Source organism: Leguminivora glycinivorella, chromosome 14 (assembly GCF_023078275.1).
Source record: "Leguminivora glycinivorella isolate SPB_JAAS2020 chromosome 14, LegGlyc_1.1, whole genome shotgun sequence".
Classification (NCBI taxonomy): Eukaryota; Metazoa; Arthropoda; class Insecta; order Lepidoptera; family Tortricidae; genus Leguminivora; species Leguminivora glycinivorella.
In genome coordinates, this window is record NC_062984.1 from 1024643 (window position 1) to 1039307 (window position 14665).

General features: G+C 45.2%; 1 protein-coding gene across 1 annotated transcript; it reads left to right on the forward strand.

Moving 5' to 3' along the window:
- Positions 1–13103: 13103 nt before the first annotated feature.
- LOC125233574 lies at positions 13104–14380 on the forward strand. The gene is made up of 2 exons (XM_048139629.1): positions 13104–13706; positions 13938–14380. Exons 1-2 carry the CDS (start codon positions 13173–13175, stop codon positions 14352–14354), a joined length of 951 nt encoding a protein of 316 aa, XP_047995586.1. The 5' UTR covers positions 13104–13172; the 3' UTR covers positions 14355–14380.
- The last annotated feature ends 285 nt before the right edge of the window (positions 14381–14665 follow it).

A 14665-nucleotide genomic window follows, 5' to 3' on the forward strand; every position in this document is an offset into this window, starting at 1 on the left:
GTGCTCGCTAATATGTTTAGTCACTCGCGACAGAACTACCAGCTTTGGATTACATTTGCTTATTCAATACTGTGTGTGAATATCGCCCGAGGACAGTTTGGTGAAAGACAAAATCGTAGAATGGAAATATGATTGGTATTAGAATACCTACGATTTATTAGTAAACACAGACTTAAGACTACGAAATTAATTAAGTATTTACGAAACTTACCATATTATATTAGTCTGTGTGGTGACGGGTTAAGAATTTCACCACCCCCTTTCTTCCCGTGGGTGTCGTAGAAGGCGACTGTGGGATATGGGTTAAATTGTGGCGTAGGCGAGAGGCTGGCAACCTGTCACTGCAATTTCACAGTTTCGTTTTCTTTCAACCCCTTATTTGCCAAGAGTGGCACTGAAGCTTTAGTAGTTTCATGTGCTCTGCTTACCCCTTTATGATATACAGGCGTGATTGTATGTATGTATGTATCACTAACCTTGAGTTAAGAGAGTGATGCAAGAGGCCCTAATTGTACTACTCTCAGAGGAAAAAATTCTATAGAGAGGACAAGCCGCGCGCGGCCTGGTCGCAGATGTAGGCCCATTGGGCCTACACCGCCGCCAGTTCGCCGTCCGCTGTCCGCGAGTGTACACGCGCGCTGTTCACCGACGAAAAACGAGTTTTATCAAAAATGCCGAAGTGTGCAATAATAACTTGCAAACATCGCAGTGACCTGAATAATTTCCAAGCCGATAGGATAACATTTCATAGGTAAATACTATTTATTTCCTTTTATTTCACATAAAACACGAATTCAACGTAATACTCCGACTTGTACCATGTAACCTTACGTTTGCTTGTGCTTTAAAACGTTCATTATACATTGCGGCTTCACAAGGAACATATTGTAAACAGTGTAGTGTTTTGCGCCGCAATGAACGGTGTACAAAACGATTCACTCAGTGAGACATTTTTCTCGGAAACGAGGCGAGGCGTTCCCGCTATTTATCGTTGTGTGCGTGCGCGATCGCGCTCGCTTATCGTTCGCGTGTACACATACATTGAAATGATGCGCGTGTATTGCGCAATAGGAGCGTCCAGCTACAAGTGTGTGTGGATTAGGTGTGTGCGTGCATTATCTTTACAATTACTGGTGCTTTGTGTGGGTTGCGCAGACCTTGCGACAGGCGTATTCTATACAAATCGCCCGGCATGACCTATCTCCCGAAATCTGTGGTACTACTAATTCGAAGTTAATCATTTACAAACATATCAAGTTTTTCTTTATTATTATAAATGGGCTTACTCTTGGCCAAAGACTAGCCAAAGGCAAAGACGTGGCTTACGATGGAGTGAGCTCACCCAGAAGATGCTTTGTATGTATTTAGAATAGCAGCTTATGTTTTCTTCAACAACGTTTATACAAGATTCCGGTAAAATCTTATTAGAACCCTCTTCAAGCATACGTTTGTGAATGGTAATGAAGTATTACGTCTGTATGTACGCCCTGAGCCTTGTTCGTTCAGCTGAATTATGTAGCATTACAGGCTCACTCTGTATAAGTACCAGAGATGGGATGTTTGTGCGTCATCTCATACTAAAAGTCATTAAAATCACGTAAGACACTAAGAATGTCGCAAATCCGTCCGATCTCTGATAAGTACTTATAACTTCATTTGTCTCAGACCTGTTAAAGTACATTGTTTCACACACACACACACGCACGCACGCACGCACGCACGCACGCACGCACGCACGCACGCACGCACGCACGCACGCACGCACGCACGGACGCACGCACGCACGCACGCACGCACGCACGCACGCACGCACGCACGCACGCACGCACGCACGCACGCACGCACGCACGCACGCACGCACGCACGCACGCACGCACGCACGCACGCACGCACGCACGCACGCACGCACGCACGCACGCACGCACGCACGCACGCACGCACGCACGCACGCACACACACACACACACACACACACACACACACACACACACACACACACACACACACACACAAAATAAACGTTACAAATAAGAAGACATAAACAAGGTGGTGCTCAGCAATTCCCGTTTAGTTTGTACATTTGGATCACGTCTCCGATTTGGATAAAAATTGGTAGGCTGATAGAGTCCATGATGCTGAGCAAGATCCACTAGGTTTCCCAAAATGTCCTAGGTTGATTGTATGAAACTTTCCTTTTTTGTTACCGAAAATGTATAGAAATCTGATAACAAAAAAAGAAGGTTTCATACAAACTACATAAGACATTTTGGGAAACCTAGTGGATCTTGCTCAGCATCATGGACCAATTTTTATCCAAATCGGAGACGTGATCCAAATGTACAAACTTAACGGGAATTGCACTGCTACGAAATGGTCTAATCTCAGCATATTGCTGGCGACTTCCAGCGCTGATCTTCCGATCAGACCATCCGGTGAAACAATCACAGGTCACAAGAATTATAGAAAAAACATACATTATAGAAAATTACGGAAGCATATAGAAGCAAGTTACATTATTTTTTTTAACACTTATATATCCCATCCAATGATCTAATCTAATCCATACAGAGTCTAACGCATCGGGCCGAGAGACCTCGCAATTTTAAATGCCTCAAGTTATTGTAATGCTCATCGAACTAAATTAATCAACAAACTGATTGAAAAAATAAACGATGGAATTTAATCGACGAGAAATTGTGTCGTAACTAATGTTAAGCAAAGCTGATAGACTGATCTAAATAATCGCCTCTTTTAATCGTTATTTCGAAAATTTTCACTGTTAATCGATTACCTACATTTTACAGAACTTATTCCGCTGATGATATTCCGCTTTGTGTGGTAGGGCACAGCACAGCGGATATCGTCTCGCTCGAATCTAGAGCAGAGCCCAACTGGGGTAGTACCTCCGCCTTACAGAAGACTGCAGCCAAATAGCACTAGACCCTACTCATAGTGTTGTGTTCCTGTCGGTGAGTAAGGCTGCCAGAGCTCAACGAGGGTGCGGTGTGCTGATGACGGGAGGACTAACGGAACTAACTTGTTCCGTTTATTGTCCTTTGAGTCGTCGGCAACCCGAACCCTCCTTAGAACTTGTACACTCCTTTTTTCTGTGTACTTAACACAGCAAAAGGGAATGTACAAGTTTCTAATGGGGTGGCAACGCGCATGTGACACTGTTTGAGTTGCAGGCGTCCATAGGTTATGGTGACCGCTTTATATCAGGCGGGCCGTATACTTGTTTGTCACCGACGTAGTATAAAAAAAAAACTTACCGTATATTTGAAATAATCCTAAAAATCCTGTAACCATAAAGCCACTTACGGCTCAGCCACGACATTGGTCTAAGCGCGACAGCGGCGAGCGGCGGCCATACATTGAAGCGAGACACAGCGATGGGACTTTTCATTCGCACGTATGGCTGCCGCTCGCCGTTGCCGCGCTTAGACCAATGTCGTGGCTGAGCCGTTACAGTCGGCATCGCTGGAGCTATTAAGGCTTTATTACGTAAAACTGGCGACCGTCCAGAGGGACTACCACGAACATCGAAGCTGGCAAATAGACATCTGTCTCTGTTACTCTTCTTACACTTTGCGTACAGTTGAGTGTAAAAATAAGGATGTACAAAACAAAAGTTGCTCAAAATTATCCCCCATATTTCTTTATGATACTAGTTTTTGCTCGCGGCTTCGCTCGCGTCCAATTCGAAAATTGCGGAATAAAATAAAAAATAAATATTGGTGACACCTTGCACAGATCAACTTAGCCCCAAACTAAGCAAAGCTTGTCCCAAGCTATGTCCCAAGCGGAGGTTCCAAATGCCTTTAACTCGCACTTTTTAAACATAGCCAAAAACCATGCAGTAAGCAGCGATGAGCACCTATCCAAGCAGTACGTCAGTGGGCACTTGGGCAGCACTGATATACCGTCCTTCACATTTCCTTTTGTTACTCGTGAGCTTCTAGATAAAACCATAAAGTCAATGTTAAGGACCAGTACCACTGTCGATGTATATGACATGTCTTTAAATATCTTAATAAGTATTTGGCCTATTCTATCTGACATATTAGTAGTATTAATTAACGACATTTTTCATATTGGAATATATCCTAATGTACTTAAAAATACACGTGTGTGTCCGGTGTATAAAGGAAAGGGTGACAAGAGTGATGTAAACAATTACAGGCCCATCACTATTGTACCTACCGTCTCAAAAATTGTGGAGTCCATTATGTCATCTTCCCTAGTAAAATACTTAGAACAAAATGCTTTATTGACCGATAACCAGTACGCCTACAGACAAAACCGCTCCACTACTACAGCAGCACACAAAATTGTCGACTGCATTTTGACTGGTCTAGATGATAGGTACAAGATGGCTGCTGTACTGTGCGATTTGTCTAAGGCTTTTGACATTATTAGACATAATTTACTTTTAAATAAATTTAGAATGTATGGCATAAATGGGTCCGCACACAAATTGTTTGCATCGTTCTTGTCTGACCGTCAACAAGTGGTTAAAATGTCACTTAATGGCCAAAAACATGTATCAGAAACAGGCTACATTAATTTGGGTATTCCTCAAGGATCAGCGCCCGGAAATACGCTATTTTTACTATTTGTGAATGATCTGCCCTCTGCCATCACAAATGGACTGTCGGTGTTATTTGCAGATGACACCACCGTTGTTGTTAAAGCAAAAACACATGCGCAGTTGGCCGAGGCAATCAATGTAGCTTGTGAGCAATTACAAACATGGTTTTCATCTAATGGCCTACTGTTGAATATAGCGAAATCCAATGTGATGATATTTTCGGGACGCAACACCACAATACCTCCATGCTTAAGTAGCTGCCCAATGCCATCATGTAGCGAAATCAAATTTCTTGGTTTTGTACTTGACTCGAATCTGAATTGGAAGTGCCATGTCGATCAGCTTTGTAATAGGTTGAGTAGTTCAATATTTGCATTAAAGAAACTACAACCATTGATATCACGGAAATCACTTAAAAATGTGTATTTTTCGCACTTTCACTCGTTGATGTCATACGGTACACTGATTTGGGGAAATTCCACAGAGGCCAAGAGAGTACTGATTCTCCAAAAACGTGCGATCCGTTTACTGGCTGGAATTAAACAAACATGTCACTGTAAAGAACTTTTTCAAAAGTATGGTATAATGACGCATTTTTCGTTATACATTTTTCAAGTTTTGATGTTCGTACGGAGAAACTTCGTTCACCGGGTCACCCTTAAATCTCTGCGCGCGGAACGCTGCAAATAGAGCAATATGGCGGGAAACCATTAAAAAGGCAGCACAACGACCCCAATGACCACGACTACTCTGACAAGAGTATACGACTAAGAAGAAGAACGGAGAAACTTGTCTATGTTCAAACGCGTCGAAGTCATAGGCAAGCAGATCAGATCGACGGGAAGACTGCGAACAGTGCCGCGTCGCATGGCACTTTCATGCAAGAACCCACGAGTAATAGGCCCTACTTATTACGAACACCTACCCGCCGAATTAAGAACTGAGGTATCTGACGAAGCATTTGAACGGCAATTGAGGAACTTTTTATTGAATAATCCATTATATTCAGTAGATGAATATATGGAATTAAAATTGTAATAACCTGCTTTAAATTGTTTTGACATAGTTTTAATTTTACTATGACGATCACTATGAGATACCTGCCTATTAGATTTTAATTTGACCTGTATTTTATTGTTTACATATTTACTTAATGACGGTAGTTTTGAAATACCATTTGAAATTCAAATTGTTCTTTCATGTTTTCTATTGCTTATGATTATCATTGACATAAATATTATTGTACCTCTTATATGTTTGCATGCCTAATTATAATTATCATTATTGACGATCATAATGTAAATTCATATAGGTTAACGTAGATTAATTTATACTGAAATTTATCATTATGTAATAAATAAACTAAACTAAACTAAACTAAACTTGTACCATGGGTGCTAAGCGACGATATATATGTACATACTTCGATAGATAAATACATATTTATATACATAGAAAACATCCATGACTCGGGAACAAATATCTGTGCTCATCACAAAAACGAGTGCCCTTACCGGGAGTCACTAACTCACTACCGACTGAGCCAGACCGGTCGTCCAATGTGAATGTTCCATTAAAACGTTCACCCCACATTTTAGGTAAGTGGAGGGTTAGAAAAAGACAAAAAGTAGCCTATGTCACTCTCCATCCCTTCAACTATCTCCATTTAAAATATCACGTCAATTCTTCGCTCCGTTTTGCCGTGAAAGACGGACAAACAAACAAACACACACACTTTCCCATTTTTAATATTAGTATGGAAGATGCAAGTACGCTTGGCTATTTCTGTGGCCTATTTCAACAAAAAGACATTGACATTTCTGTGCCTATTTCTACGTTAATAGGTAACATTAGTTTCGTCGCTATTTCTTCGTTGAACAGGTGACGAACGGCAAAGTGTCACTGTCAGGTGACAATTGTCACTGTGGTGAAATGGGCCACTGGTGTTTGCGGTAAGCCTTCAAGCCCCGTAGCCGAATGGCGTTTCTGCGATGCGAAACGCCGTAGAAATGTAATCTAGCTCTGTCGCGCCAAGACGCAAAAGCGATAGAGATAAATAGCTACGAAAGAGATATTATCGTGAGCGTTTTGTGAGCGTTTGTGAATTCGGCTACGCACACAGGAGTTCTTGCTGTTGCCAACCTTGAGAATTACGAGATGTCAGAGACGTTTCATTTTATGATAGGAGGCAAACCAAACGAACGAACGAGTCGCCTGATGCGGTAACCACCGCTCATGGATACCTACGACACCCAAAGGAGTTGGACCTGATGGAAGTGCATTGCCGGCCTTATAGAAGTACAGCCGTCATCTGTGGCCTGTTTCACCACAGTGACTATTGTCTTAACTTAACTATCTAACTAACTGTCTTAACTGGACGAAGTTCGGAGAGGAGCTAAAGAGGACTTCCGTCTCGGGTGGTAAGTACGAAAGTATAGACGACCTGGACAAAGGAGCACTCAGGCTGAAGGAGTTAGTAACAGCAGCATACCACAAGGCATGTCCAGAGAAACTCGTACAGGCAGGTAAAGGACAGCCATGGTGGAGCAGAGAATTACAGAAGGTAAGGAAGAAGGTTCGCAAGGCTATGAGGGTGGCGGTAAAGAAAGGCGACACTCATAGTTGGGACGAGTATAGAGAGGTCAGAAATAAGTATACCAGACTAAGAGAGAGAGCTAGACAGGAGGGCTGGAGAAGATTTACAGAAGACATTGACAGTTACTCAGAAGGTGCGAGGGTGGTAAAGCTATTAGCTGGTGACCGGGCGTGCCAACTGGGGAGCCTAAGAGTAGACGGTGACCTAATCACAGAGCCGGAGAGGGTACTGAGTACAATGCTGAGCACACATTTTCCGGGCTGTGAGGAGGTGACAGAGATAGATGAGCAGGTAAGCCGGGGGGAGGCCGACTGGGGAGGAGCGGCGGAAGTGGTGGAGGAGAGCAGGATGGAGTGGGCGCTCTTCTCCTTTGCACCCTTCAAGTCTGCGGGCCCGGACGGGGTCCTACCGGTACTACTGCAGAAAGGGTATGAGCATATAAAAGATGACCTACTGGAACTGTACAGGGCAAGTATCGCTCTCAGACACATACCAAAGGTGTGGAGAGAGGTAAGGGCGGTTTTCCTACCTAAACCAGGCAAGAAATCATACCAAGAGGTAAAATCATTTAGAAGCATAAGTCTATCGTCTTTTGTCCTAAAAACCCTAGAGAAGGTGATAGACAAGCATATAAGAGAGAAGGTCAACGGCAGTGGAGACCCGCTTCACGGGAATCAGCATGCATATATGGCTGGGAAGTCAACGGAGACGGCTCTTCACAACCTAGCTGTGAGGGTGGAAAGGGCCTTAGAATCAAAACAGTACGCTCTAGGCTGCTTCTTCGACGTGGAGGGGGCCTTTGACAGGGCTACCTTCCAGGCCGTGGAGGAGAGTCTGGTGAGAGAAGGCATCCGACCGACATTAGCGCAGTGGATAGGCAGTATGCTAAGTCGCAGGTCTATAACGGCGGAGTTGGGAGGTATAACAAAGACGATTAGTCCCAGGAGGGGGTTCCCGCAGGGAGGCTGCTTGTCACCCTTGATGTGGTGCCTACTTCTGGACTCTATGGTAAGAGAACTCAACAGGGGAGGCCTGTACATGCAGGCCTACTCTGATGACGGAGTACTACTGGTGAGAGGCATGGTCCTCAGTGTCATGAGGAACATAATGGTAAGAGGTCTCAGACAGGTACTGGGATGGTGCAGAGGGAGAGGACTGGATCTCAATCCGTCAAAAACTAAGCTGGTGTTATTCACTAAGAGGAAAAAAGAGCTGGAACCCATAAAAATAGAGGGTGTAGAACTAGAAATGGTAGACGAGTTCAAATATCTGGGCATTACTCTTGACAGTTCGCTTAGATACAGGACTCATATCAGAGAGCAGACGGCTAAGGCCATAAGAACGCTGTACCAATGTAAAAGGGCAGTAGGGAAGAACTGGGGACTGAAGCCGAGTATGATCCACTGGATTTAAAGCCATTATCCTACCCAGGGTACTATATGGGGCGGTGATCTGGTGGCACAGGACCCATATTGGAGAATATCGGAAGAATCTGACAAAAGTACAAAGATTAGCTTGCCTCATGATGACGGGGGCAATGAGAACCACCCCGACACATGCTATGGAGGTGCTGATAGGCTTAAAGCCCCTCTGGATTGAGGCAGACAAGAGAGCCATGGAACAGTGGTACAGAATGAAAGCATGCAAGGAATGGAGAGGAAGTTGTGTGGACAAGAGACACGCACTGATACAAAGAGAGGCACTATCAAAACTAGAAATGCTGATGGCCAATAATGACCTCATAAAGAGGGAGGAGATTTTCGATAAGAAGTATAGGGTACATATAGGAGAAAGAGACAACTGGAAGGTAGAGGTCGTGCACCCAACGACTATATGCTTCACAGATGGCTCTAGGAGAAGCTCTACAAAGCTAGCAGGGGCGGGAATAGTAATCCCGAAACTAGGAGAAAAGGTGTCGATACCACTAGGGAGATACACTAGCGTGTTCCAAGCAGAGGTATGTGCCATAGCGCGCTGTGCACGTATATTAAAAGAAAGCGACAAACAAGATGGAGCCGTGGTAATATACACCGACAGTCAAGCGGCGCTAAAGGCTCTGAAGAGAATATCGGTGACCTCGTCCCTGGTGAGAGAATGCAGGGAAGAGCTAAACTCGATAGGCAAGCATAGAAGTGTAACGGTTGCGTGGGTACCGGGACACCAGGGAGTCACAGGTAATGAGAAAGCGGACGAGTTGGCAAGGGCGGGGGCGGAGACGGAATTCTTGGGTCCGGAACCGGCTCTGCCTATGTCAGCTGACGTCACGAAAGGAGTCATTGAGAGGATAAAAGAGATGGAAGCACAAAGAGCCTGGGAAAGAGAGACCAGTTGTAGACAAACGAAGATGATGATAGAAGGTAGAGACCAAAGGAGAACTAAGTATCTTCTGAAACTAGGTAAGAACAGTCTAAGAATGCTGACCGGTATCATAACGGGACACAACACCCTTAACAGACATATGAAGATAATAGGTATCAGTAGTGACGAATCCTGTCCACACTGTGGTAAGGAGGAGACTAGCTTGCACCTACTAGCAAAATGTGTCATGTATGCGGCACCGCGACATGACACATTCGGTAGAGACAATCTGGGAGAAGATGAACTCAAGGATGTCAAACTTAAAGATGTCCTTCTGTTCTGCAGGAAAACAAGAAGATTTGAGGAGAGAAGTGTGGGAGGGCAGCCGGGACAGTAACCTGTAGCTCCAACTCCAGGGAATTGGGCTGAATGAACGCACCAGCGATCGACAGCCCGCCTGTATCCGGCCAGGCGTCCCTTCACTACATCTACATTGTCTTAACTTTTCCACATTTCTATAAAATCTTGAAGTTTGCTGAAATGGTCGTCCTCGTTTATTATTATTTAATTCACTCGTATTTAAATGATCTTAAGCAACCAATCCCCAACTTCACAAGACAATTTGAGAAACCTTCATATTTCAGATTGTCATTTGCGGATACAGTGATTTAGGAACAAATTCGGTCATGTCACTGTCAGAAACCGTTCTGACAGTGACATTGACAGCCACCTATTCGGCTTCATGTTGTTACCGTTATGTGTGCAAATAACGCGTCGAGTAACAAAGTGTCGTTATAAACCGTCCTGACAGTGACATTGACAGCCACAAATTCATACACATTTTGTTACCGTAACAAGTGCACACGCCGACTACATTTTGTTATTGTATCAATACGGTCGCATTGTTTGCACGACATTACCACGCGTTATGTCACATTTGACAGTTAGTTACTGATTTGAAGATTTTGCGACCGAAATGGTTGTATGGGAGGCACAAAATTATCAGTGTCAAGTCAAGTGTCACTGATATATCGAAGCGGCTGACCTTGAAAATACAGACTTGTTCTGATATTTCAATATTTGCGGGTTCTCAGTGTATTTGAGCTATTAACCAGTCTACTATAAAACCTTAATTAAAAGTCTTCGTCTTAATTTCTCCATTAACTTCTCCAAAACATGTTGGCGTACAAAACGTGCTCCGCTTCATTATTTAACTTCGGATAAATCCGGTCGCAAACTTCTAAAGAGTTCATGGTAATGGCCCGATTCGATGTTGAAAATAATATGTTCTAAATACGATATGGATATGATATTTCGGCGGCCTTACCGGGATTCGAACCCAAGCAGAATCACTAACCTAAGTACATCAGACTGGTTGTCATCTCAGGTCGGGTTAGAACCGTTTTGCTCGCACATTGGCGAGCAAGGACGACCACTCTAGAAAATATACGAACATACCATATAAATGCTGTCAAAATGACTAACGTCATAAGCTCCATTGCACGGTGTGATAACTCGCATGCGATTTTAGTATCACAGATGGTTACTGATGTGCCGACGGAAAGTTTCTAAAATTCTGAAATGTTCACTTAGGAAAACTTCGGAAACTTTACATACTTTGTATGGACAATTGTATGGATGGAAACTTTTCACATCATAAATTTAAATCCCTTTATTTTTCGTGAAAGTTTCTTGAATTTTTCAATAAATTTAGGATGTTATTGGAAAGTTTCCGCTACTTGCACATCACTACAGATGGTCAACCAAATCTTGGCACTATAAAGTTGCGCGAAACTCAATTTTTCTATGGGAAATCAACCTTCGCCATTACATTTCCAATCAAGTTAAATAAGCGTTGTGGTTGGTCGAAGATTGTACCAACGTCAAGGTTTAGGAAAGCAAGTATTTTATGAAGACAGTTGGCCGCAGTGAGACCTACACATTTGCCGCCTTTTTTTAGTGTCATTGATTACTTTTTAACCCCCGAAGCAAAAACGAAGGGAAGGGCAAGTTTGACGTATCTGTCTGTGTGTATGTCTGTCTGTCTGTCTGTCTCTCTGTCTGTGTGTGTGTCTGTCTGTGGCATCGTAGCTCTCGAACGGATAAACGGATTCCGATTAAGTTTTTTTTATTTGAAAGCTGAGTTAGTCGGGAGTGTTCTTAGCCATGTTTCATGAAAATCGGTCCACTAGGACGTGGTCGGGGGTTTTTTCAATATTTTAATTTTGTGGTTAGGTTATTACTGTAATTTTATTACAATGCACACGTTTAAATTTACCAAAGCTTGGGTGCAAACTGTAATGATGCATAAATTACGGACTATTGAGATTCAGCACACCAAGTACCGCAATGTATGAACCTCGGTCCGTGCAAGCGGGCCCTAAGCATTGTTCGAACAGGGCAAGGTCCTTAATCAATAAGATCCCTGGGAGCGGCAAGTTCGTATATATTTTAAACGCCTTAATGAGTTGTTTATTTGGAGTCCCGCGGGCTTGTGGCTTGCGATGGAGCAAGAAGAGTAGATGGATGTGCCCAAATAAAACACTTATAATTTTAGAACAAAATGGGACTTAATCGCGTAAATACTTACATTTATCACTGGAATCTTCTCGAGGCTGAGGCGTAGGGTTAGAGCCGGCGTAGCTTTATTTGACGTTCATATGCGCATTGTAATATTTATGCCTACTTGAAAAATAAATATTTCATTTTCATTTTCATTTTCAGTTTTATTTGGTCCGACGTTTCGAACATCACATTATGTTCGTGGTCACGGGTAGACTGGCTAGTGAATACCTAATCAAGAACAAGTGCCGGCAGTTCGAGGAACTCGCGCGGCTAGAAGATGTTGATGCAATTTCTCGCCAGTCTACCCGTGACCACGAACGTAATGTGATGTTCGAAACGTCGGGCCAAATATAAATGTAAGTGTTTACGCGATTAAGTCCCGTTTTGTTCTAAAATTATGAGTGCAAATCGTGTTAGTCTAAATCAATATAAAACACTTATATTCCGAACATACCTACTTACTTACTTATTGGCGCAGCGACCTAAAATGAGTCTTGGCCTCCAATACAAGTGTACGTCAATTATCTCGATCCTTAGCGACGTCCCTCCAGTTGTCTGCTTGGAGATCGTGCAGATCCGCTACAACGGCATCACCCCAACGATATCTAGGCCGTCCACTTGGCCTCCGTCCTACTGAGAGACCGAAGTATGCCCTTTTCGCGCCACGATCATCCTCCATTCTTAAAACGTGGCCGAGCCAACGGAGACGATGGGCTTTAGTCTCGCCGATAATGTTAAGTGCAGCCACAATGTCTTCAATTTCAATTATATTCCGAACAAGTATATTAAAACAATAATCTCAGTTATGCGCTTTCAATTACTGCGTTTACCACAACTAGAATAAATAAAGACACTGGATATACGCTTATAATGTGGACACTGTGAATATCTATCGGACTTGTAAGGCACAGTAGAGCCCAATTAGCAAAGTATCTCATTACTGAATCCACAGCCAAATAACAATAGATGCCCATTAGGGGCTATCGTGTTGTTCTGCTGCGGAGTAAGGTTGCCAGAACTCAGCGAGGGCAGGGCATGTTGAAGAATCAGGGGTCCGTCTTGGGGCCCCTCCTGTGGAACCTCGGTTATGACTGGGTCCTCCGCGGGGCACAACTCCCTTACATGGTCACGCTGTGTTATGCGGATGACACACTGGTGGCTGTGCGAGGGCGGGAGTTGGAGGAGGTTCTCAGGAGGGCGGCGGTGGCGACGGAGCTCACCGTCCACCGCATCGGGCTCCTCGGGCTGCGGGTCGCCATCGCAAAGACCGAAGCCATGGTCCTGGGGGGCGTGAGGCGGTGGAGGCTACAGGCAAACACGGCGCTGAGGGTGGAGGGCCAGTCTGTCCAGGTCAAGGCCAACATAAAATACTTGGGCCTTGTCCTGGACAGAAAGTGGACTTTTGAGGAGCACTTCGCAAGACTCGCTCCTCGTCTCGTGGGTGCTGCCTCGGCGCTGGGCAATCTGCTGCCCAACTTGGGAGGGCCGAACGCCCCCTGCAGGCGGCTGTTCGCGGGGGTCGTCCGGAGTATGGCGCTCTACGGAGCGCCAATCTGGGCCGGAAGGCTGCGAGAACGCACCAAGGCGTTACTCCGTCGGCCCCAGAGGGTCGTGGCCCAAAGGGCAGTCAGGGCCTACCGCACCACTTCCCATGCCGCAACCTGCCTCCTCGCTGGCACGCCCCCATGGGAGCTGGACGCGGTGGTCCTAGCCGAAAGGTACCAGCGGAAGGTGGCAGCGAGGAGCCGGGGAGAGCCGCCGGACCCCGAGGAAGAGGAAAAAGCGGCGCGGGCAGCTGAGGAGCACCTGCGCCAACAATGGAGGGACGCCCTGGAGGATAGCCTCTATGGAACGCGAACCATAGGAGCCATCCTTCCTGTCTTGGAGGACTGGCTAGGAAGAAGGAGGGGGGTCCTCACGTACCGGTTGACTCAGGTGGTGACCGGGCACGGGTGCTTTGGACACTACCTGCACCGGATAGGGAGAGAGCCGAGCACCCAGTGCCTGGACTGCGGTGTGGAGGACGATACGGCCCAGCACACCCTTGAGGAGTGTAGTCGCTGGGCCGTGGAAAGGGCTGCGCTGGTCGCAGCCACAGGACTGGTGGACCTCTCGCTGCACAGCGTCATAGGGGCGATGCTGAGCAGCGAGAGAAGATGGGATGCGGTGGCCTCCTTCTGTGAAGACGTCATGTCACAGAAGGAGGCGGCGGAGAGAGAGCGCGAAGCTGCGGCTGACGCGCTGCCTCTCCGTCGAAGACGGCAGGGTCGAAGGCGACGAGCATTCTTGCGCCACGACCCTTAGTGGGGCTAGCGGGTACGGGACCCGCATTGCACTTTATTGAAACTTACATCACATGACAATTATATTATAATAAAATAAAAATTAAAATTAAATTAAACTAAATAAATCTAAAATTAAACTAAAGTAAATCTAAAAACGGCCCCTGTGGCATAGTACCGAAGACGCTGGCAGCATTTCCTCGCTGGATTGTCAAGCTAATACGCTGAGCGAGGAAGCTGCCAGCTCTTCGGTCGCCGGTGGCGTCTCTTAGTCTCTTCGATAAGTCCTTGAAGAGACTCAGAGCGCCAGGGCCCCACGGACCAAGGGTCTCG